This window comes from Symphalangus syndactylus, chromosome 13 (assembly GCF_028878055.3).
Source record: "Symphalangus syndactylus isolate Jambi chromosome 13, NHGRI_mSymSyn1-v2.1_pri, whole genome shotgun sequence".
NCBI classification, from domain to species: domain Eukaryota; kingdom Metazoa; phylum Chordata; class Mammalia; order Primates; family Hylobatidae; genus Symphalangus; species Symphalangus syndactylus.
In genome coordinates this window covers 107,084,509-107,108,114 of record NC_072435.2, presented here as the reverse complement: position 1 = coordinate 107,108,114, position 23,606 = coordinate 107,084,509, and the positions used below count along the sequence as shown (strand labels likewise).

Sequence of the window (23,606 nt, the reverse complement as noted above, 5' to 3'; positions counted from 1 at the left end):
ATTATTGGGCTGTGGGAGTTCTTTATATATTGTGTGTACAAGTCCCTGTTAGATACATGGTTTGCAAATGTTTTCTCCTGTTCTGTTGGTTGTCTTTTTACTTTTTCATCCCTTGAAGCACAAAAATTTTTAATTTTGATAAAGTACAATTTATCTGGTTTGTTGTTACTTTAGCTTTTGGTGTCATATCTAAGAAAATACTGTTTTGTCAATCATTAAGGTTTATTACTCTTCTGGGTTTGTTTTTTTTTTTTTTTGAGACGGAGTCTTGCTCTGCTGCCCAGGCTGGAGTGCAGTGGCGCGATCTCGGCTCACTGTAAGCTCCGCCTCCCAGGTTCACGCCATTCTCCTGCGTCAGCCTCTCCAGGTAGCTGGGACTACACGCGCCCGCCACCACGCCCGGCTAATTTTTTGTATTTTTTTAGTAGAGACGGAGTTTCACCGTGGTCTCGATCTCCTGACCTCGTGATTCGCCCGCTTTGGCCTCCCAAAGTGCTGGGATTACAAGCGTGAGCCACCGCCCCTGGCCATCTTCTGGGTTTTTTTAAGAATTACATTTAGAGGTGTGATCTATTTGGAGCAAGTTTTTTTTTCTTTTGACACAGAGTCTCGCTCTTTTGCTTAGGCTGGAGGGCAGTGGTGCAATCTTGGCTCACAGCAGCCTCAGCCTCCTGGGCTCAAGCGAGTAGCTGGTACTATAGGTGTGCACCACAACACCTCGCTATTAATAACTTTTGTATTTTTTTGTAGAGACAGAATTTCGCCATGTTGCCCAGGCTGGTCTCAAACACTTGGACTCAAGTGACCCGCCCACCTCAGCCTCCCAAAGTGAAAAATTGCTTTCACTTTGCACTGCGGACTCGCCCTGAATTCTTTCTTGTGCAAGATCCAAGAGTCCTCTCTTGGGGTCTGGATTGGGACCCCTTTCCTGTAACAATATTATGAGAATAACATTTGATTTTTTTGTAAGTGAAACAAATTGTTATTAAAAATTTTTTTAAAAAAGGTCATAGGAGAATGACTTCGTGCTCAGCCCGTTTTGAGCAGTTACTTAATATAGTATAAGGTGGGGTTCAAATTCATTCTTTATATTAATTTTTTATTTCTAATTGACACATAACGATACACTTATAACCATTTTTACTCTGTAAGTTCAGATTCATTCTTCTGTATGTAGATATTAGTTGTCCCAGCACCATCTGTTAAAAAGACTATTCTTGGCCAGGCACGGTGGCTCTCAATGCCTGTAATCCCAGCACTTTGGGAGTCCCAAGCAGGCAGATCACATGAGGTCAGGAGTTCGAAACCAGTGTGACCAACATGGTGAAACCGCATCTCTACTAAAAATACAAAAATTACCTGTGTGTGGTGGCGCACACCTGTAGTCCCACTACTCTAGTGGCTGAGGCAGGAGATTTGCTTGAACCCAGGAGGTAGAGGTTGCAGTGAGCTGAGATCATGCACTCCAGCCTGGGCGACAGAGTGAGACTCCATCTCAAAAAAAAGACTATTCTTTCCTCCATTGAATTATCTTCACATGCTTGTTGGAAGTCTGTTGACTACAAATGTGAAAGTTTATTACTGGACTCTGAATTGTCCTCCACTGAATCTCTATGTCTTATCCTTATAGCAGTACCATACTGTCTTGATTAGAGTTACTGTATTTTAAAAGGCTATACTTTTTCAGTTAGCAGAAACCATTTTAGCTATCATCACAACTTTCTGTAAACCTTCATTAATGCTTGACTTAAATTCCAAGAAGGAGCAACATAAAAAGTCTATCTCTTTAGGAATTTTAGTCTTACTACTTTTAGGTGCCTGAATAACCAAATGTATTATTTAGCCTCTTACTAATAACTCCTTGATCCATAGGGGCATACCAGGAAGAAAAGAAATGGTTTTTAAAAAATGAGAGTGGGCCGGGCACAGTGGCTGATACCTATAATCCCAACATTTTGGGAGGCCGAGGCGGGTGGATCACTTGAGGTCAGGAGTTTGAGACCAGCCTGGATAACATGGCGAAACGCTATCTCTATTAAAAATAAAAAAAATTAGCCGGGCATGGTGGCACATGTCTGTAATCCCAGCTACTCAGGAGACTGAGGCAGGAGAATCACTTGAATCCGGGAGGTGGAGGTTGCAGTGATCCAAGATTGCATCAGTGGGCAACAGAGCGAGAATCTGTCTCAAAGAAAAAAGAGTGGAAAAAAAAATATGTATCCCAGAACTTAAATTTTAATTAAAAAAAAATAAAAGAGTGAACTTTCTAATTGTTCTCTTCAGATAATATAATGTTATTCTCTTATGTTTTATTGCGTATTTCCTGTGTACCAGACGCTGTTCTTCATGCTTGTATGTTAAATCTTGTCCAATGTCTCTGTCAAGCAAGTTCTGTTTGTATCTGCACTGTGTATATTAGGCAGCTTGGGCAAAGAGAAGTTAAGTAATTTGCCCAAACTCACATGGCTAGTAAATAACAGGCCTGGCCATCTGGTGTTTAAGCTTCTAGCAGTGCTTTGAATAGTAACTAATGCATAGTGCTTGCCGCATTGTCAGTCAGTGATTCATTAGAGCTAACTTCATGACATGCTCATAGCCCCAAACTGCATTTGTTCACAAATATCTGTAGTCCTTCATTTAGGCAGAAATAGGAATACCTTGTGTGTTGTTCCTTCCCTTTTGAGCCATATGCAGAGTGCTGATAGCTTTATTTGTGTAAGAATTGCTAGTAATTTGATCTGTTTGGGGTTAATAGTGTGGGTTTTAGAGGTAAATGGACCTAGGTTTGAATGTTGGCCTCTATACATCATGTGCGTAACATTGTGGCATGCTATCTACTTCCCCCAAGCCAAAATGGGTTAGTTTTAGAACCTGCTTCATAGTGTTTCTGTGAGAGCTCAATGAGATATTGCCTATAAAGTGTTTAGCATAGTGCCTAGCACATGGTATGTATTCAATACATGTTCATTCTTACTAGCAAAATATAGATGACCCAGTATTGTACACCATTGTACATTCTCTGAGTCACATGAGAATTTCAGTTTTCTGCTGGGCATGATGGCTCACTCGTGTAATCCCAGCACTTTGGGAGGCTGAGGTGGATGGATCAGCTGAGGTCAGGAGTTCGAGACCAGCCTGGCTGACATGATGAAACCCCATCTCTACTAAAAATACAAAAAATTAGCCAGGCATGGTGGCAGGCGCCTGTAATCCCAGCTACTCGCAAGGCTGAGGCAGGAGAAATGCTTGAACCCGAGAGGCGGAGGTTGCCATGGGTTAAGATCGTGCCACTGCACTCCAGCCTGGGCAATAAGAATGAAACTCTGTCTCCAAAAAAAAGAACTTCAGTTTTTCATTAGATTTAGTATAGCGCACAGAGGAAATACAGCAGAGTGCTATATTCCATGTATGGCAATGTAGCATTATAACAATATATTCCAATATAGCAGAGTGCTATATTCAGATACCAAGTAGTGGACTTACTATTTGTAACATGGCAATAATAGTATCTACATCAAATAGGGCCGTTGTGAAGACTAAATGAATAAGTCTATAAATAGTTAAGAACAGTGTCTGGACAGGTGCAGTGGCTCATGCCTGAATCTTAGCACTTTGGGAGGCTGAGACAGGTGGATAGCTTGAGCTCAGGCATTAAAGACCAACCTGGGTAACATGGTAAAACCCTGTTTCTACAAAAAAGTACACACATTAGCCATGTGTGGTGGCACATGCCAATAGTACCAGCTACTCGGGAGGCTGAGGTGGGAGAATCACTTGAGCCTGGGAGATGGACGTTGCAGTGAGGTGAGCTTGCACCACTGCGCTCCAGTCTGGGCAATGGAGTCAGACCCTGTCTGGAAAAAAAAAAAAAATCCAACTCATAGTAAGAACTGCAGATGTGTTTGACATTGTAAGAAAAAGCAACACCAAAAGTCTAATTTTTGCCTTCACTCAAGGACCCTTATGATAATTAAACTCCGAAGTCCTTGGCAATATATATAGTTGGTCTGTTATGTGGATAGCCTCTACTAAAGATTTTTGTGAGCAAATGAAAGTTTAAGCAGTAAGTTCTTACATCGTGACTTAAATTGCCAGTGTGCCCACATAAATATCCTGTCAACATTTGCCCTCAGCCACTTGACTCTTTAGCTATATTGGTAATGCAGTAAAGCTTGAGATGTGCCAGAGTTGCATAATGCTGTTTGCCATGACACCAAGAGCCTTTGTAATGAAACCATTGAAATTGGTTTGCCTGTACTGAGGCTGAAGAGGTATCTTGGCTCTCTAATTTTAAGGCAACCTTTTTGGCTGTGTAGGTTTCTCTTTAGCTTGTTTCTCACCACCTGGGGCTGTGGCTTAGGTCCGTTGTCCTAACCTGTGGCTTAGGTTCTGTTTTTGTTGCTTGTACTTGCTCCCCCTTTTCTTCAGCCATTCCTGTTTTCTTTCTTTTGTAGAAGATGCCATCTTAAATCATCTTCAGCCAGTGGTAGCATTTATTTTTTCTGGTCTGCAAACTTAAAAACCTCATCACTTGTTTCACTAATATCTTTGTCTTCTGTTCTTTTTGATGGTCCTTGGTTTTGCAGTGTACTTTAAAGGTTTTTATTTTTTTATGGGTACATAGTAGAAGTATTATTCATGGAGTCTGTGAGATATTTTGATAAAGGCATATAATGTGTAATAATCACATTAGGGTAAATGGGGTATCCATCACCATCATCATTCATCATTTCTTTGTGTAATGAACATTGCAGTTGTACTCCCTCAGTTATTCTAAAAAGTACAACAAATTAATGCTGACTGTAGTCACCCTGCTTTGTTGTCAAATACTAGATCTTATTCATTCTTTATTTAACTTTTTAAATTTTAAAATTATTTTATTTATTTATTTATTTTTTAGACGGAGTCTCACTCCGTCGCCAGGCTAGAGTGCAGTGGCGCAGTCTCAGCTCACTGCAGCCTCCGCCTCCAGGGTTCAAGTGATTCTCCTGCCTCAGCCTCCTGGGTAGCTGGGACTATAGGCACGTGTCACCACGTCCAGCTAATTTTTATATTTTTAGTAGAGACATGGTTTCACTATGTTGGCTGGGATGGTCTTGATCTCTTGACCTTGTGATCCGGCTGCCACAGCCTCCCAAAGTGCTGGGGTTGCAGGCATGAGCCACTGCGCCCGGCCTTTAAAATTATTTTAAATCATTTTAATATCTTTTTCATTTCTACCTCCAGTCCTGCAGAGTTCTTGCTGATTCTTTCTAAATTTTCTTTGTACCCACTAATCACCTCATTTCCCTCCTTCTCCCCATTACCGTTCCCAACTTCTGGTAATCCCAGCACTTTGGGAGGCTGAGGTGGATGGATCAGCTGAGGTCATTCTACTATCTCCATGTGTTCAATTGTTTTAATTTTTAGTGCCCACAAATGAGTAAGAATATGCAAAGTTTATCTTTCTGTCCCTGGCTTATTTTACTTAACATAATGTTCTCCAGTGCCATCTACATTGTTGCAAATGACAGGATCTCATTCTTTTTTATGGCTGAATGGTAATCTATTGTGTATATATACCACATTTTCTTTCTCCATTTGTCTGTCAGTGGACACGTAGGTTGATTCCAAATCTTGGCTGTTGTGTATATAGTGCTGTAGTAAACATGGTAGTGCAGATATTCCTTCAATAAACTGATTTCCTTTCTGAGTATATACCTAGCAGTGCAATTGCTGGATCATATGGTAGCTCTATTTTTAGTTTTTTGAGGAATTTCCATACTGTTCTCCATAGTGGTTGTACCAATTTACATGTCCACTAACAGTGTGTGAAGGTTCCCCTTCATCCACATCCTGACCAGCATTTATTATTGCCTGTCTTTTGGATAAAAGCCATTTTAACTGGGGTGAGATGATATCTTGTTGTAGTTTTAATTTCCATTTTTCTGGTGATTAGTAGTATTGAATACCTTTCATATACCCGTTTGCCATTCATAAATAATGATCAGGTCTTGCTATTTGGCCGGCTGGTGTCAAACTCCTGGGCTCAAGCAGTCCTCCTACCTTGGCCTCCCAAAATGCTGAAATTATAGGTGTGAGCCACTGCACCTGGCCTTGTATGTCTTCCTTTTTTTTTTTGTTTTGTTTTGTTTTGTTTTTGAGACAGAGTCTCACTTTGTTGCCCTTTGTTGCCCAGGCTGGAGCACAATGGTGTGATCTTGGCTCACTGTGCCCTCCACCTCCCGGGTTCAAGCAATTCTCCTGCCTCCTGCCACCATGCCTGCCTAATTTTTGTATTTTTAGTAGAGATGGGATTTCTCCTTGTTGGCCAGGCTGGTCTCAAACTCCTAACCTCAGGTGATTTACCTGCCTCAGCCTCCCAAAGTGCTGGGATTACAGGCGTGAGCCGCTGCGCCCAGCTTGTATGGCTTCTTTTGAGAAATGTCTATTCAGATCTTTTGCCCATTTTTAATTGAGTTATTAAAATTTTCCCTATCGAGTTGCCTGAGCGCCTTTTATATTCTGGTTATTGATCCCTTGTCAGATGAATAGTTTGCAAATATTTTCTCCCATTCTGTGGGCTGTCTCTTCACTTTGTTGATGGTTTCCTTTGCTGTGCAGAAGCTTTTTAACTTGATGTGATCCCATTTGTCCGTCTTTGCTTTGGTTGCCTGTACTTTTGGGTATTACTCAAGAAATCTTTGCCCAGAGCAATGTCCCTGGGAGTTTAATGTTGTCTTTTAGTAGTTTCATAGTTTGAGGTCTTAGATTTAAATCTTTAATCCATTTTTATTTGATTTTTTTTTAATATGGTGGGACACAGGGGTCTGGTTTCATTCTTCTGCATGTGGATATCCAGTTTTCCCAGCACCATTTATTGAAGAGACTGTCCTTTCCCTGGTGTATGTTCATGGCGTCTTTGTGGAAAACGAGTTCACTTAGACGTATGGATTCATTTCTGAGTTCTCTGTTCTGTTCCATTGATCTATGTATCTTTTTTTATGCCAGTACCATGCCATTTTGGTTACAATAATTTGAAGTCAGATAATGATTCCTCCTGTTTTGTTCATTTTGCTCAGTATGGCTTTTGCTCTTTTGGGCCTTTTGTGGTTCCCTAAAAATTTTAGAATTATTTTTTTCTACTTCTGTGAGGAATGTCATTGGTATTTTGATAGGGATTGCACTGAATCTGTAGATTACTTTGAGTATTATGAACATTTTAGCAATATTCTTCTAATCCATAAACATGTAATCTTTCATGTTTTTTTCTGTATCATCAATTTCAGTGTTTTAAAGTTGTCATTATAGAAATCTTTTACTCATTTGGTTAAGTTTATTCCTAAGTATTTTATTATATTTGTAGCTATTGTAAATGGGATTGCTTTTAAAAATTTTTTCAGATTGTTTGCTGTTAAATATAAAAATGCTCCTGATTTTTGTATGTTGATTTTTTGTATCCTGCAATTTTACTGAATTTGTTTGTCAGTTCTAATAGGTTTTTATTTTCGGAGTCTAGGTTTTTCCAAATGTAATATCATATTATCTGCAAACAAGGATAATTTGACTTCTTCCATTCCAATGTGGATGCTTTTTATTTCTTTCTCTTGTCTGATTGCTCCAGTTAGGACTTCCCAGTATTATGTTGAATAACAATGGTGAAAGTGGGCATCCTTGTCTTGTTCCAGATCTTAGAGGAAAGCCTTTCAGTTTTTGCCTGTTCAGTATGGTACTAGTTATGGGTCTGTCATATATGGCTTTTATTTTGTTGAGGTATATTCCTTCTATACCTAGTTCTTTGGGTTTTTTGTTTTTGTTTTTTTGTTTGTTTTTGTTTTTTGAGACGGAGTCTCCCTCTGTCACCCAGGCTGGAGTGCAGTGGCGCAATGTTGGCTCACTGCAAGCTCCGCCTCCTAGGTTCATGCCGTTCTCCTGCCTCAGCCTCCCGAGTAGCTGGGACTACAGGTGTCCGCCAACACACCTGGCTAATTTTTTGTATTTTTAGTAGAGATGGGGTTTCACCATGTTAGCCAGGATGGTCTCGATCTTCTGACTCGTGATCTGCCCGTCTCAGCCTCCCAAAGTGCTCGGATTACAGGCGTGAGCCACCACGCCCGGCCAAGGGTTTTAATCATAAGGGGATGTTGCATTTTATGTGATGTAAATGATATATTTATATCATGTGATATATATTTATATATATTTATATCATACATAATATAAATAATAAATATATATATATATTTGGGTCTTTGTCTTTTATTCTGTTAAGATGTACCAAGTTTATTGATTTGCATATGTTGAACCATCCTTGCATCCCTGGGATGAATCCCACTTAGTCATGATGAATGATCTTTTTAATGTGTTACTGAATTCGGTTTGCTAGTATTATATTGAGGATTTTTGCATAATGTTCTTCAGAGACACTGGCTTCTAGTTTTCTTTTTTTGTTGTGTCCTTTGGTTTTGTATAGGGTAATAGCGGCCTCGTAGAATGAGTTTAGAAGTATTCCCTCTTCCTGCATTGTGTTGGAATAGTTTGAGTAGGATTGGTATTAGTTCTTCTTTAACGGTTTAGTAGAATTCAGCAGTGAAGCCATCAGGTCCATGGCTTTTCTTTGCTGGGAGACTATTTCTTGTCTTTGTTACTTGTTATTGGTCTATTCGTTACGTGTTATTTATTATTATTATTTGTTACTTGTTATTGGTCTATTTGGGTTTTGGATTTCTTTGTGGTTCAATCTTGGTAGGTTGTATGTGTCTAGGAATTTATCCATTTCTTCAAGGTTTTCCAATGTATTGGCATATAGATGCTCATAGTAGTCTCTAATGATCCTTTGAATTTCGGTGGTAACAGTTATAATGTCTCCTTTTTCATCTCTCATTTTATTATTTGAGTTTTCTCTTTTTTTTCTGAGTCTGGCTAAAAGTTTGTCAGTTTTGTTTCTCTCTTCAAAACAATTTATTGTTTTATTGATCTTTTGTATTTTCTTCATTTCAATTTAATTTGTTTCTGCTTTGATCTTTTTTTATTTCTTCTACTGATTTTAGATTTTGTCCTTGCTTTGCTAGTTCTTTAGGATGTATTGGTAGATTAAGTTTTTCTGCTTTTTTGATGTAGGCACTTACTGCTATAAACATTCCTCTTATTGTTGCTTTTACTGTATCCTATAGGTTTTGATAAGCTGTGTTTCCATTTTCATTTGTTTCAAGGAATTTTCCAGTTTTCTTCTTAATTTCTTCATGGACCCACTGGTCATTCAGGACCATATTGTTTAATTTTCTTTTTTTTTTTTTTTTTTTTGAGACGGAGTCTCGCTCTGTCGCCCAGGCTGGAGTGCAGTGGCGCAATCTCGGCTCACTGCAAGCTCCGCCTCCCGGGTTCACGCCATTCTCCTGCCTCAGCCTCTCCGAGTAGCTGGGACTACAGGCGCCCGCCACCACGCCCGGCTAATTTTTTGTATTTTTAGTAGAGACGGGGTTTCATCATGGTCTTGATCTCCTGACCTCGTGATCCGCCCACCTCGGCCTCCCAAAGTGCTGGGATTACAAGCGTGAGCCACCGCGCCCGGCCCATATTGTTTAATTTTCATGTATTTGTATGCTTTCAAAGTTCCTCTTGTTATCTAGTGTTATTTTATCTTATTTTTATTTTTGTTTTTTTGAGATGGAGTCTCGCTTTGTCGCCCAGGCTGGAGTGTAGTGGCGTGATCTCGGCTTACTGCAACTTCTGCCTCCCGAGTTCAAGTGATTCTCCTGCCTCAGCCTCCTGAGTAGCTGGGATTACAGGCACGTACCACCACTCCTGGCTAATTTTTTTTTTGTATTTTTAGTAGAGAGGGGGTTTCACCATGTTGGTCAGGCTGATCTCGAACTCCTGACCTCAGATGATCCACCCACCTTGGCCTCCTAAAGTGCTGGAATTACAGGCATGAGCCACCATGCCCGGCCTCTAGTGTTATTTTATTGTGATCAGAGAAGATAGTTGATATGATTTCAACTTTTTTGAATTTTTTTTTATTTGTTTGTTTGTAACAGAGTCTCACTCTATTACCCAGGCTGGAGTACATGTGATGATCTTGGCTCACCTGCAACCTCCGCCTTCCTGGCTCAAGCAGTCCTCCCACCTTAGCCTTCCAAGTAGCTGGGACTACAGGCACATGCCACCACATATGGCTGATATTTTTGGATTTTTTTTTTTTTTTTTTTTTGTAGAGATGGGGCTTTGCGATGTGTCCCAGGGTTGTTTCGAACTCCTGAGCTCAAGCAATCCACCTATTTCGGCCTCTCAAGGTGCTGGGATTACAGACATGAGCCGCTGTGCCAGGTCAAATCTTTAGACTTGTTTTGTGGCTTAACATATGGTCTATCTTTGAGAGTGATCCATATGTTGAGGAGAAGAATGTGTATTCTATAGCTGTTGGACACAATGTTCTGTAATATGTATTGGGCCTATTTGGTCTATAGAGCAAATTAGGTCTAATGTTTCTTTGTTGATTTTCTTTCTGAATGATCAGTCCATTGCTGAGAGTGGGGTGTTGAAGTTTCTGACTGTTACTGAGGTCTGTTTCTCTTTTTTGCTCTAATAATGTTTGCTTTATATATCTGGATGCTCCAGTATTGGTTGCATATATATTTATACTTGTTATAACCTCTTGCCGAATTGATCCCTTTATCATCATTTGTCTCTTTTTATAGACTTTGTCTTGAAATCTGTTTTATCCAAGCATAGCTACTCCTGCTCTTTTCTGGTTTCTATTTGCATGGAATATCGTTTTCCAACTCTTCAGTTTTAGTCTGTGTGTGATTTTATAGGTAAAGTGTGTTTCTTGTAGGCAATGGATCTTTGGATTTTTTTTTTTTTTTTTTTTTGAGACAGAGTTTTGCTGTTGTTGCCCAGGCTGGAGGGCAGTGGCGCTATCTCAGATCACTGCAACCTCCGCCTCCCGAGTTCAAGCGATTCTCCTGCCTCAGCTTCCCAAGTAGCTGGGATTACAGGCACCTGCCACCACACCCAGCTAACTTTTTTGTATTTTCAGTAGAGATGGGGTTTCACTATGTTTGCCAGGCTGTTCTTGAACCCCTAACCTCAGGTGATCTGCCTGCCTCGGCCTCCCAAAGTCCTGGGATTACAGGCGTGAGCCACCGCACCCAGCCTTTTTTTTAAATCCATTTAGCCACTCTACATCTTTTGATTGGAGAGTTTAGTTGATTTACATTCAGTGTTGTTACTGATTAGTGAGGACTTAACTACTACCATTTTGTTACTTATTATCTGGTGGTTTTGTAGTCCTACTCCCTCCCTTCCCTCTTCTTTTTTACTTCCTCTTCGATCCTTTTTTCCCTCCCTCCCTTCCTTGTTTTGAAAGTGATTTTCTCTGGTGGTATGTTTTAATTTCCTGCTTTATATTTTTTGTGTATCGGTTGTAAGTGTTTTTGATTTAAGATCACCATGACAGCCGGGTGCGGTGGTTCACACCTGTAATCCCAGCACTTTGGGAGGCCGAGGTGGGTGGATCAAGAGGTCAGGAGATCGAGACCAGCCTGGCTAACATGGTGAAACCCCGTCTCTACAAAAAATACAAAAATTAGCTGGGTGTGGAGGCACGCACCTGTAATCCCAGCTACTCAGGAGGCTGAGGCAGGAGAATTGCTTGAATCCAGGAGGCAGAGGTTGCAGTGAGTCAAGATTGTGCCACTGCACCCCAGCCTGGGCGACTGAGCGAGACTCCGTCTCAAAAAAAAAAAAAAAAAAAGGATCACATGAGGGTTGCAAGTAACATTTTATAACCCATTATTTTAAACCAGTGACAACTTAAAACTTTGATTGCAAAAACAAGCAAGCAAAGAGAAAACTAATAAAAACTCTACACTTCATCTGCCCGCTTTTTAACTTTTGTTGTTTTTATTTATATCTTTATATCTTTATTATACTATGTCTTAAAAAACTGTAGTTATAGGCCAGACGCAGTGGTTCACTTGTGTAATCCCAGCACTTTGGGAGGCTGAGGTGGGCGGATCACCTAAGGTCAGGAGTTCGAGACCAGCCTGGCCAATATGGCAAAACCCCCTCTCTACTAAAAATAGAAAAATTAGCAGGATATGGTGGTGGGTGCTTGTAATCCCAGCTACTCGGAGGCTGACAGGAGAATCACTTGAACCCAGGAGGCAGAGGTTGCAGTGAGCCGAGAGTGGGCCGCTGCACTCCAGTCTGGGCGACAGAGTAAGACTGTCTCAAAAAACAATACAAAACAAAACAAAACCCTGGCCTAGTGGCTCACGCCTAATCCCAGCACTTTGGAAGGCCAAGGGGGGGCGAATCACAAGGTTAGGAGTTCGAGACCAGCCTGACCAACGTGGTGAAACCCCGTGTCTACTAAAAATACAAAAATTAGCCAGGCGTGGTGGCACGCACCTGTAATCCTAGCTACTCAGGAGGCTGAGGCAGGAGATTTGCTTGAACCCGGGAGGCGGAGGTTACAGTTAGCTGAGATCGCGCCACTGCCATCCAGCCTGGGCAACAGAGCGAGACTGTCTCACAAAAAAAAAAAAAAAATTGTGGTTCTTATTTTTGAAAGGTTCATCTTTTATTCTTCCTGCTCAAGATATGAGTAGTAGTTCATACACCACAATTACAGTGTTAGAATATTCTGTATTTTTCTGTGTACTTGTTACCAGTGAGTTTTTGCACCTTCAGGTGATTTATTATTGTTTGTTAACATCCTTTTCTGGCCAGGCACGGTGGCTCACGCTTGTAAACCCAGCACTTTGGGAGGCCGAGGAGGGCAGATCACGAGGTCAGGAGATCGAGACCATGGTGAAACCCCGTCTCTACTAAAAGTACAAAAAAATTAGCCGGGCGTGGTGGCGGGCACCTGTAGTCCCAGCTACTCGGAGAGGCTGAGGCAGGAAATGGTGTGAACCCAGGAGGCGGAGCTTGCAGCGAGCCGAGATCGCGCCACTGCACTCCAGCCTGGGTGAGAGAGCGAGACTCCGTCTCAAAACAAAAAACAACAACAACAACAACAACAAAAAACATCTTTTTCTTTCAGATTGAAGAACTTTTTTTTTTTTTGAGATAGAGTCATGCTGTTACCAGCCTGGAGTGCAGTGGTGCCATCTTGGCTCACTGCAACCTCCAACTCCCAGGTTCAAGCAGTTCTTCTGCCTCGGCCTCCCAAGTAGCTGGGATTACAGGCATGTGCCACCACGCCCAGTTACCTTTTGTTTTTAGTAAAGACGGGGTTTTGCCATGTTTGCCAGGCTGGTCTTGAGCTCCTGACCTCAGGATGATCCACCCGCCTTGGCCTCCTAAAGTGCTAGGATTATAAGCGTGAGTCATCGTGCCCGACTTGGTTGTTTATTTTCAAATAGCCTGAATTCAAGCTCACTAATGTTTTCTGCTGCTTGATACATTTCTGCTATTGAGAGACTCTGATGCATTTTTCAGTTTGTCAATTGAATTTTTCCACTTTGGGATTTCTGCGTGATTCTTTTTTACTAATAATTATTGCAGTCTCTTTTTTAAATTTATAGGATTCTGAATTTGTTCTCTGTATTTTCTTAGATTTCATTGAACTTTCTCAAAGCATTCAGTTTGAATTCTGTCTGAAAGTTCACATATCTCTTATCACTTGGGAATTGGTCACTGGTGTCCTTTATTTTTAGTTCATTTGGTGAGGTCATGTTTTCTTGGATGGCCTTGATGCTTGTGGATGTTCATCAGTGTCTGGGCATTGAAGAGTTGGGTATTCTATTCTTTGTAGTCTGGTTTTGTTGGTACCCATTCTTTTTTTTTTTTTTTCTTTTTTTGAGACAGAGTCTCACTCTGTCGCCCAGGCTGGAGTGCAGTGGCACAGTCTTTGCTCACCGCAACCTCCGTCTCCCCGGATTCATGCGATTCTCCTGCCTCAGCCTCATGAGTAGCTGTGATTACAGGCGTGTGCCACCACGCCTGGCTAATTTTTGTATTTTTAGTAGAGATGGGGTTTCACCATGTTGGTCAGGCTGGTCTCGAACTCCTAACCTCGTGATCTGCCCTCCTCGGCCTCCCAAAGTGCTGGGATTACAGGCGTTAGCCACTGCATCCGGCCCCCATTCTTCTTGAGAAGGTTTTTCAAGTATTCAAAGGGAATTAAGTGTTGTCATCTAAGTCTTCACTCACTGCAGCCATACATGCATTAGAGGGCACCCCAAGACTAGTAATGCTGTGACTCTGTAGAGGTATCACCTTGGTAGTCTTACGGAGGATCTGGGAGAATTCCCTGTATTACCAGGCAGTCTCTTGTCCTCTTACATTTCTCCAAACAAATGGAATCTCTCTTTTTGCTGAGCTGCCTAGAGTTTAGGGAAGGGTGACACAAGCACTGCCACGGCCACCATCACTGGAACTGTACTTGGTCTAACCCAAGGCCTGTGGCAGCTATTTTCTGGCCACCACTGATGTTAATTCAAGGCCAAAGGGTGCTTTAGTCAGTAGGTGAAGAATCCTGCAAGGACTGGGTCTTTACTTTCAGTGCAGCATGTTCCCTTCTGGCCCAGGGTGCGTCTAGAAATGCTGCTCAGGAGCCAGGGCCTGGGATCGGGAGCTTTAGGAATCTGCTTTATTGTACTGGGGCCGAGCTGCCACCCACTTGGAAGATAAAGTCCTTTTTACTCTTCTCTCACCTCAAGCAGGTGGGTCTCCCTATGGACACCACAGCTGGGAACGTGTTGGGTCATATCTGAAGCTGGCACAATACGACATGGCGCCTTGTTTTTTATTCAAGGCATAAGGGCTCTTTAGTCAGCTGGTGGTGAATCCTACCAGGACTAGGTATTTCCCTTCAAGGCAATGGGTTCCCTTTTGGCCCAGAATATGTCTAGAAATGTCATCTGGGAGCTATGGCCTAGAATCGAGGCTTCAGAACTATGCTTGGTGCTTTATTTTACTGTGGCTGAACTAGTATCCACACTGCAAGACAAAGTCCTCCCTACTCTTGCCTCTCCTCCCAGAGCTGTGAGCTGTGGTACCTGGAGTTGGGGGAAGGTTGGCACAAGCACTCCCTTGGCCACCCTAGGTGGTGTCTCACTGGGTCACATGTACCCCAAGTCACTGGCTATGAGCCCAGCACAGTACCATGACTTGTCCAGGAATTGCAGTCCTTCTGGTCTAGACTGCCTTTCAAGTTTATTTAGGACCCCAGAGCACTTTACCCATGGTGGTGGGGCTTACCAAAATTCAGATTCTTTGTCTTTTTGGGCAGAGTTTCACTCTTACTCCCTAGGCTGGAGTGTAGTGACGTGATCTCAGCTTACCACAACCTCCGCCTGCCGGGTTCAAACAATTCTCCTGCCTCAGCCTCCCGAGTAGCTGGGATTACAGGCATGCGCTACCACCTCCAGCTAATTTTTTTGTTTTTTAGTAGAGACGAGGTTTCTCCGTGTTGGTCAGGCTGGTCTCGAACTCCCGACCTCAGGTGATCCGTCCACCTCGGCCTCCCGAAGTGCTGGGATTACAGACCATAGCGCCCAGCCCGAAATTCAGATTCTAATCATTGGGATGGACAATTCCCCTCTGACTAGGGCTGGTCTAAATACTCCCTCTGTGGGTGCTGGCTGAATTCTGTCCTGTGCTGCTTTCCACCATGACAGGGCAGCACTGAGTTTCAATACAAAATCCCACAGTCATTTCTCTCTCTCTTCCCCGAGCACACAGATTCTTTCTCCACCCCACACTGCATTGTGGGGGAATGTCAGGGGTGTTGGGGGAGCAGTTCAAGACTGTCTTCCTTATCTTCTTCAGTGTCTTTTTCCTTGATAGGATGTCAAAACCAGGTACTGTGATCGCTTACCTAATTTCTGGTTCTTACGAAGGTGCTTTCTTGTGTGGATGGTTGTTCAATTTGGTGTTCCTTGTTGGAGATGATCACTGGAAGGTTCTATTTGGCCACCATGCTCTGTCTCCTCTCCCCTGCCGTCTCCTTTTTTTACTTAGGGGTTTAGAATGTCTAACTGACCAATATGTACACTCAGGTCTCATTCTGAATTCATCTACTTGTGACCTTCCAAGCCAACTAGGCCCAGCGCTTAGTCCAGCCTTCGTGATGGTCCCTCCACATCCTAATTAGCCTCCCTCCAGTTCATTTCACACAAAGCTGCTGTGTTCACCTTTCTGAACTATAAATCTCCCCAGTACTCTACCCTACTTAAAATTCCTCATTGACTTCCCATTTGCCCTGAGAATTAAAAGCCAAAGTCCTAAACGTAGCTTTTTAATTTTTTTTTTTTTTTTTTTTTTTTAATTTTTAGATGGAGTCTTGCTCTGTCACCCAGGCTGGAGTGCAGTGACGTGATCTTGGCTCACTGCAACCTCTGCCTCCCGGGTTCAAGCGATTCTCATACGTCAGCCTCCCAAGTAGCTGGGATTTACATGTGTGCGCCATCACACCTAGCTAATTTTTTTTTTTATCTTTAGTAGAGACGGAGTTTCACCATGTTGGCCAGGCTGGTCTTAAACTCCTGACCTCGAGTGATCCACCCGCCTTGGCTTCCCAAAGTGCTAGGATTATAGGTCTTAGCCACTGCACGCAGCCCTGAATATAGCTTTTAAGTTCCTTTATTGTCATATTCCTTTTGACGAGTCTATCATTTTCTGACTCACTTGTACATGTGTGTCTCACCCTTGGTCCAGCCATTGGTGCTTTTCTTTACTTCTTTATTTTTGTTATTTTATTTTATTTTATTATTTTTTAAATGAGACATGGTATCACTATGTTGCCCAGGCTGGTCTTGAACTCCTGAGCTCAAGCAGCCTGCCTGCCTCAGCCTCCCAAAGTGCTGGAATTACAGTGATGAGCCACCATGCCCAGCTCATTGGTGCTATCTTTTTTTTTTTTTGAGACGGAGTCTCACTCTGTCGCCCAGGCTGGAGTGCAGTGGCGCGATCTCGGCTCACTGCAAGCTCCACCTCGCGAGTTCACACCATTCTCCTACCTCAGCCTCCCAAGTAGCTGGGACTACAGGCGCCTACCACCACACCTGGCTAGTTTTTGTATTTTTAGTAGAGATGGGGTTTCGCCGTGTGAGCCAAGATGGTCTCGATCTCCTGACCTCGTGATCTGCCTGCCTCGGCCTGCCAAAGTGCTGGGATTACAGGCGTGAGCCACCATGCCCGGACCCCATTGGTGCTATTCTTTTATGTGATAGAGCCATCTTCTCCCTTTTTTTGGATTTTTAAACATACTCTTCCTTTTATTTAGACTATTCTCCATCCCAACACCTTTCCTAAACTTCTTTCACACCTTAGACTAGCTGACACTTCCATTGAGAAACCTTTCTTTTTTATAGGTTGCTTTTTCTATAGAATCTCTTAGTATTTACTCATTTTATTGTGAAGCGTCTGATCTTATTTAGATGACAAGTATAGGAGGATAGAAACTATTTCATATTTTTCTCACCCAGCAGGCACAATTTCTGACATGTGGTAAGCACTCAGTAAATATTGAACTTTAGAGGCTAGGACATTCGAGTGCTTTGGTGACTGTGGTTGTGCTATATAGGTATTCTGTTACTGTTAGTTTATAGTAAAAGCATTACTCTTAAAGTATGAAAAAAGCCTTATTCAAAACATTTCATGTGTATAGTTAATATTACTTTGCTTGTGCCCGTGGCAAAAATGGATTACTAAAGTTATTTAAGATATTTAAGTATAATTGTTTCCTTTATTTAGTTACAGCCAAGTTCTACTTCTGAATCTATGGATCAACTACTAAACAAAAATAGAGAGGGAGAAAAATCAAGAGATTTGATCAAAGACAAAATTGAACCAAGTGCTAAGGATTCTTTCATTGAAAATAGCAGCAGCAACTGTACCAGTGGCAGCAGCAAGCCGAATAGCCCCAGCATTTCCCCTTCAATACTTAGTAACACGGAGCACAAGAGGGGACCTGAGGTCACTTCCCAAGGGGTTCAGACTTCCAGCCCAGCATGTAAACAAGAGAAAGATGATAAGGAAGAGAAGAAAGACGCAGCTGAGTGAGTAAACCTGGAACTTAGACCATCCTGTTACTCAATTAACTTTTTTTTTTTTTTAAGGGCATTTAGGTCCTTCCAACTGTGAAGAATCCATCTGGACTTTTAGACTACTTTATACATTGCCCTTAGTTTACAAACAGCTAGTCCAAACAAATGACATCTTAAGTAAATGAGGTTATTGCACCCTGTGCTACTCTTCTGTTCTTCCCCTTTTTTTGCACCCCAGGGCTAGAAAAACAAGGCATAAATTAAGAAAAGTTTTTCTGTAAATGAACAGGAGTTGAAAAATTATCAATTCGGGGGACCTATGTTTACTGGATTCCACTCATTAGTCACCCTCACTGTGCTGCTAGGATGAAAAACTGCCACTGTCAAGGAGAGAAGCATGCGGTGCTTCTACCTGGAATTCAAAATATTTTTCATCAGAAACTGTGTTTTAGTTAATGTTTAGATTTGTTAAGATAGACTTAATTCTGCACATTCAGTATATTAATTAAATGGACTTTTAGGGGCTAACCTCAGAACTTAACTACCATTGACTTAGGTGTTCTGGGGACCAAACAATCCAGTTAAAGCTGAAGTTTTGGAATGCAGCTTATTGATAAATTGGGGACTGCTTATTCTTGATTTGAGGCAAATTTTTTTTACAGCCATGACTTTTTCCAGGTATGTCATGTAAAATATCTTCTCACATAAAAATTACTGCATGCTAGAATATTGGTATGTTGACTGGTGGCTTATACCTATAATCCCAGCACTGTGGGAGGCCCAAGCAGGTAGATTACTTGAGGTTAGGAGTTGAAGACCAGCCTGGCCAACATGGTGAAACCCTGTCTCTACTAAAAATACAAAAATTAGCCAGGCATGGTGGTAGGTGCTGGTAATCCCAGCTACTCAGGAGGCTGAGGCAGGAGAATTGCTTGAACCCAGGAGGTGGAGGCTGCAGTGAGCCGAGATCATGCCACTGCACTCTAGCCTGGGTGACAGAGCAAGACCCTGTCTCAAAAATAAATAAATAAATAAGAGGATACCGTTATGTTAAGAATTGCTTTTAAGGATATTTTATAAGTAGCTACTGTCTTTTCAGCTCAAGTGTTTGTTGAATGGCCGGGCGTGGTGGCTCATACCTGTAATCCCAGCACTTTGGGAGGCTGAGTCAGACAAATCACTTAAGGTCAGCCTGGCCAAAATGGTGAAACCCCATCTTTACTAAAAATAAAAATTAAAAAGTTAGCTGGGCATGGTGGCAGTCTCCCATAATCCCAGCTAATCAGGAGGCTGAGGCAAGAGAATGGCTTAAACTCGGGAGGCAGAGGTTGCAGTGAGCCAAGATTGCACTGCTGCACTCCAACCTGAGCAACAGAGTGGGACTCTGTGAAGGAAAAAAAAAAGTATTTTTTGATTGCCTTTGAGAGGAGCAGTTGTATATTACTCAGATTTTTAAAAAATTGTTCTTTTATAGCTGTATTCTTTAAGGGATTAAAGAATGGGCAATATAAGTGTACATGTTTCAATAAAAACAATTAGTGATCTTCTAGTGAGAACAGTTTAAATCTATATTGAGCAATTTTTTTTAAATTGTCCAGTATGCCAGATTTTAGAGCAACATAAAGTCCATGTAGATTTCACTGGCCTTTATATTTTTTTTAGGCAAGTTAGGAAATCAACATTGAATCCCAATGCAAAGGAGTTCAACCCACGTTCCTTCTCTCAGGTAGGTTTATTACTTTCTTTGAGGTTATCTAGTCCCAAAAAAAGAAAAATTATTAGCAATAGTCCTTCTTCCATACCTGCCATCTGAATTTTAGTGTGCTAAAACAACCTTCTTTCTTTTTTTTACATGGCCATTAATGAATACTTTTTAGACATTAAAAAAAAGGTCTTTGTTTTGTCATCAATTAGATGTGATCTTGGGCAAATCTTTGAATTTCTCTGACCCAGAATTTGACGATGGTTGGCTAGCTAGGCTGTCAGGTTTATAGATATGTCCTCTGCACCTGAGGGTTTTGCATCATTGGATTCAACCAACCATGGATCAAAAATATAGTTAGGATAATCTTTACTGAACACATGCAGACGTTTCCTTGTCATTATTCCAAAACAATACAGTAAAGCATTTACCTTGTTTTAGGTATTATAAGTAATCTAGAGATGATGTAAAGTATATAGGAGGATATGCATAGGTTGTATGCGAATACTACACGATTTTATATAAGGGACTTGAGCATTCCAAGACTTTGGTATCTTCACAGGGTGCTGTAACCAATCCCCCACAGATACCAAGAGATGACTGTACTATTGTTATTATTCTACTGAGATCATAAGAAGATATATTTATTTTTAATTTTTAAAAACACTTGCGTCAGTTTCTTAAAAATCGCTGCCACTGTTTTTAATATTTTTTAATTGGCAAAGTTTTAAGTTCCTACTGAAACATTTTTTCTTTTATTGAAATGTGAAAATTTATGTGCTGTGTTTTTGTTTTCAATAAAAGGGACATAGTTAAAGCAAGTAAAATTAGAAAGATTGGGAAAATCAGTCTTTAAATTGCAATAATAGTTCATCTGTTACCTTGAAATAATTGAATTTATTGTTGTTTTTGTAGCCAAAGCCTTCTACTACCCCAACTTCACCCCGGCCTCAAGCACAACCTAGCCCATCTATGGTGGGTCATCAACAGCCAACTCCAGTTTATACTCAGCCTGTTTGTTTTGCACCAAATATGATGTATCCAGTCCCAGTGAGCCCAGGCGTGCAAGTAAGTCATAGAATTTGATGTTCACTTAGCCTCCCCAATTGTTTGTATCTGACAAACCAAGCACTCTTTAGGTTTTCAGTGACTTGAGGTGTGATGGTTATGCATATGCGTTTGAAACAGACAGGCATGCAGAGATTCAATGTGTTGTTAAGTATAAGGACCTAAATCTGAGAATGTTTTCTGTGAAAAAGATGGTTTAGATTTACTGTAGTTTGGGGTTTGTTCCTTTTAGCTGTGGGTATGATCTAATTTTTTAATGACTAATGGAGAATCAGGAAACCTTCTCATGCCTAGCTCTCTAGCAGTATAAAACTAAGAGTGACAATACCTTGTTATTATCATAGGAGCCTAATGTTAATTTTTTTTTTAATTCTCTCAAGCCATTATACCCAATACCTATGACGCCCATGCCAGTGAATCAAGCCAAGACATATAGAGCAGGTAAAGGTGAGAATAATCCTGCCTGTGTTTGCTTGTAGTTTGCATGCTGCATGAATTGAGTAACTAAGTTTATAATGAATAAATAGTTGTAGTTTAGCTCTGACTTTTTGATGAGGCTATGCATTGGCTTTTGATGAACAACCTTACACAGATATTCACATGGATTTTATGAAGAAAAACAGGGGAGGAAAAATGCTCATCAGTTGTGATTATATAGTATCCTCTTCAAAAAGAGTAATTGGAGGTTGGGTGTGATGGCTCACACCTGTAATTTTAGCACTTTGGGAGGCCAAGGCAGGAGGATTGATTGAGCTCAGCCTGGACAACAGAGACTTTGTCTCTACTAAAATTCAAAAAAATTAGCTGGGCATGGTGGCATATGCCTGTAGGCCCAGCTGTTTGGGGGACTGAGGCGAGAGGATCACTTGAGCCCAGGAAGCAGAGGCTGCAGTGAGCTGTGGTTATGCCACTGCCCTCCAGCCTGGGCGACAGAGTGAGACCCTGTCTCAAACATAAATACTGGCCGGGCACGGTGGCTCATGCCTGTAATCCCAGCACTTTGGGTGGCCAAGGTGGGTGGATCACCTGAGGTCGGGAGTTTGAGACCAGCCTGGCCAACATGGCGAAACCCCATCTCTACTAAAATACAAAAATTAGCCGGACCTGGTGGCACCTGCTGCCTGTAATCCCAGCTACTAGGTGGGGCTGAGGCAGGAGAATTGCTTGAACCCGGGAGGTAGGGGTTGCGGTGAGCCAAGATCGTGCCACTGCACTTCAGCCTGGGCAACAGAGTGAGACTCCATCTCAAAACAAACAAACAAACAAAAAACAAACAAAAAAACAGACTAATTGGCTGGACACAGTGGCTCCATGCCTGATATCCCAGCTGGAGGATGACTTGAACCCATGAGTTCGAGAGCAGCATGGGCAATATAGTGAGACCCTATCTCAAAAAAAAAAAAAAAAAAGTAATTCCAAAGCTTTTTAATCTGAAATCTGAACTTAAATTTGAAGAAGAGGGTTTGCTAGATTAATTTACTAGATTGCTAACCTTGCTTTATATATACCTACAGTTATTTCCCCAAAGCCAGAATTTCTTTTGAAGCAGAGGGGCAACTAACTTCAACCAATGTTAAGATCCTGTTAGAAGGATGTTTCGGCTAGGCTTGGTGGCTCACGTGTAATTCCAGCACTTTGAGAGGCTGAGGTGGGCAGATCGCATGACTGGGAGTTTTAAGACCAGCCTGGGCAACATGGCAAAAACCCATCTCTACAAAAAAAAATAGAAATCTTAGCCAGCCGTCACGGTGTGCTCCTATAGTCCTAGCTACTTGGGAGACTGAGGTGGGAGGATCAATTGAACCCAGAAGGTCTAAGCTGCAGGGAACTGTGACTGCACCACTGGGCTCCAGCCTGGGTGAAAGTGCGAAACCCTTCCTCAAAAAGAAAAAAAGATGGATGTTTCTATATTAAAATTAGGGAGTTGTTATATAATGTAGTTGCATAAACTAGTATTCTGTGCTTGTGTGGTTAAAGAGCCTTCGTAGAAAAAAATCCCACATTTTTCTTGAAATCTTTTGGCCAGCCGTGGTGGCTCACACCTGTAAGCCCAACACTCTGGGAAGCCTAGGTGGGCAGATCACTTGAGGTCAGGAGTATAAAACCATCCTGGCCAACATGGTGAAAACCCATCTCTACTAAAAATACAAAAATCAGCTGGGCATGGTGGTGCGTGCCTGGGTGACAGAGCAAGACTCCGTCCAAAAAAAAAAAAAAGTTCTTTTAATGTTGGAAAATGCTAAAGGGTTTCATTTTTGCCAACCAGTTAATTTAGAGTGATTAATTGCTATCAGTTGAGAAACTATAGAAAGTAGAATAATTTATACAGAAAAGACATTTCTCAGTGCCCAATAATTGCCTTTCTGACATAAAGTTTTCATTTTTCCTGAATTAATAAGATTTCCTCAGTGTGTTTTTTGGGTGGTGTGTGTGTGTGTGTGTGTGTGTGTTTGATACAGGGTCTCGCTTTGTTGCTGAGGCTGGAATGCAGTGGCGCTATCATGGCTCAATGCAGCCTTGACCTCCTGGGCTCAAGCGATCCTCCCTTCTCAGTCTCCTGGATAGCGGGGACTACAGGTGCACACCACCACACCTAGCTAATTTTTGTATTTTTTGTAGAGATGGGTTTTGCCATGCTGCCTAGGCTGGTCTCAAACTCCTGGGCTCAAGCGATCTGCCTGGCTCTGCTTCCCAAAGTGCCTGCGCCCAATTTTCTCAATGTTTGACGTAATCGTGATTTCATAGATGTTAACTAAAACTCTTAATTTTCGTTTTCTCAGTATGTTATTTTTTTTTTTTAGCCTTGGAACATATGAACCTGTTGAAAGAACTCTGCCTGAAATAATACAATCAAA

The 23,606-nt window shown here is 41.7% G+C and overlaps 1 protein-coding gene across 29 annotated transcripts in view; it reads left to right on the top strand.

Annotated features, from left to right (window-relative positions):
• ATXN2 (ataxin 2) overlaps positions 1-23,606 on the top strand; it is a 149,340-nt gene that overhangs the window by 95,350 nt on the left and 30,384 nt on the right. For 16 of the 29 annotated variants that reach the window (XM_055238700.2, XM_063614410.1, XM_063614406.1 and 13 more), the window contains 4 exons: positions 17,689-17,993; positions 19,644-19,707; positions 20,599-20,751; positions 21,132-21,192. In XM_055238700.2, the coding sequence (XP_055094675.1) occupies positions 17,689-17,993; positions 19,644-19,707; positions 20,599-20,751; positions 21,132-21,192 (583 nt within the window). Of the gene's footprint in view, positions 1-17,688; positions 17,994-19,643; positions 19,708-20,598; positions 20,752-21,131; positions 21,199-23,606 lie in introns of all 29 variants that reach the window. The other 13 variants (XM_063614409.1, XM_063614404.1, XM_063614420.1 and 10 more) reach the window with 1 other exon arrangement.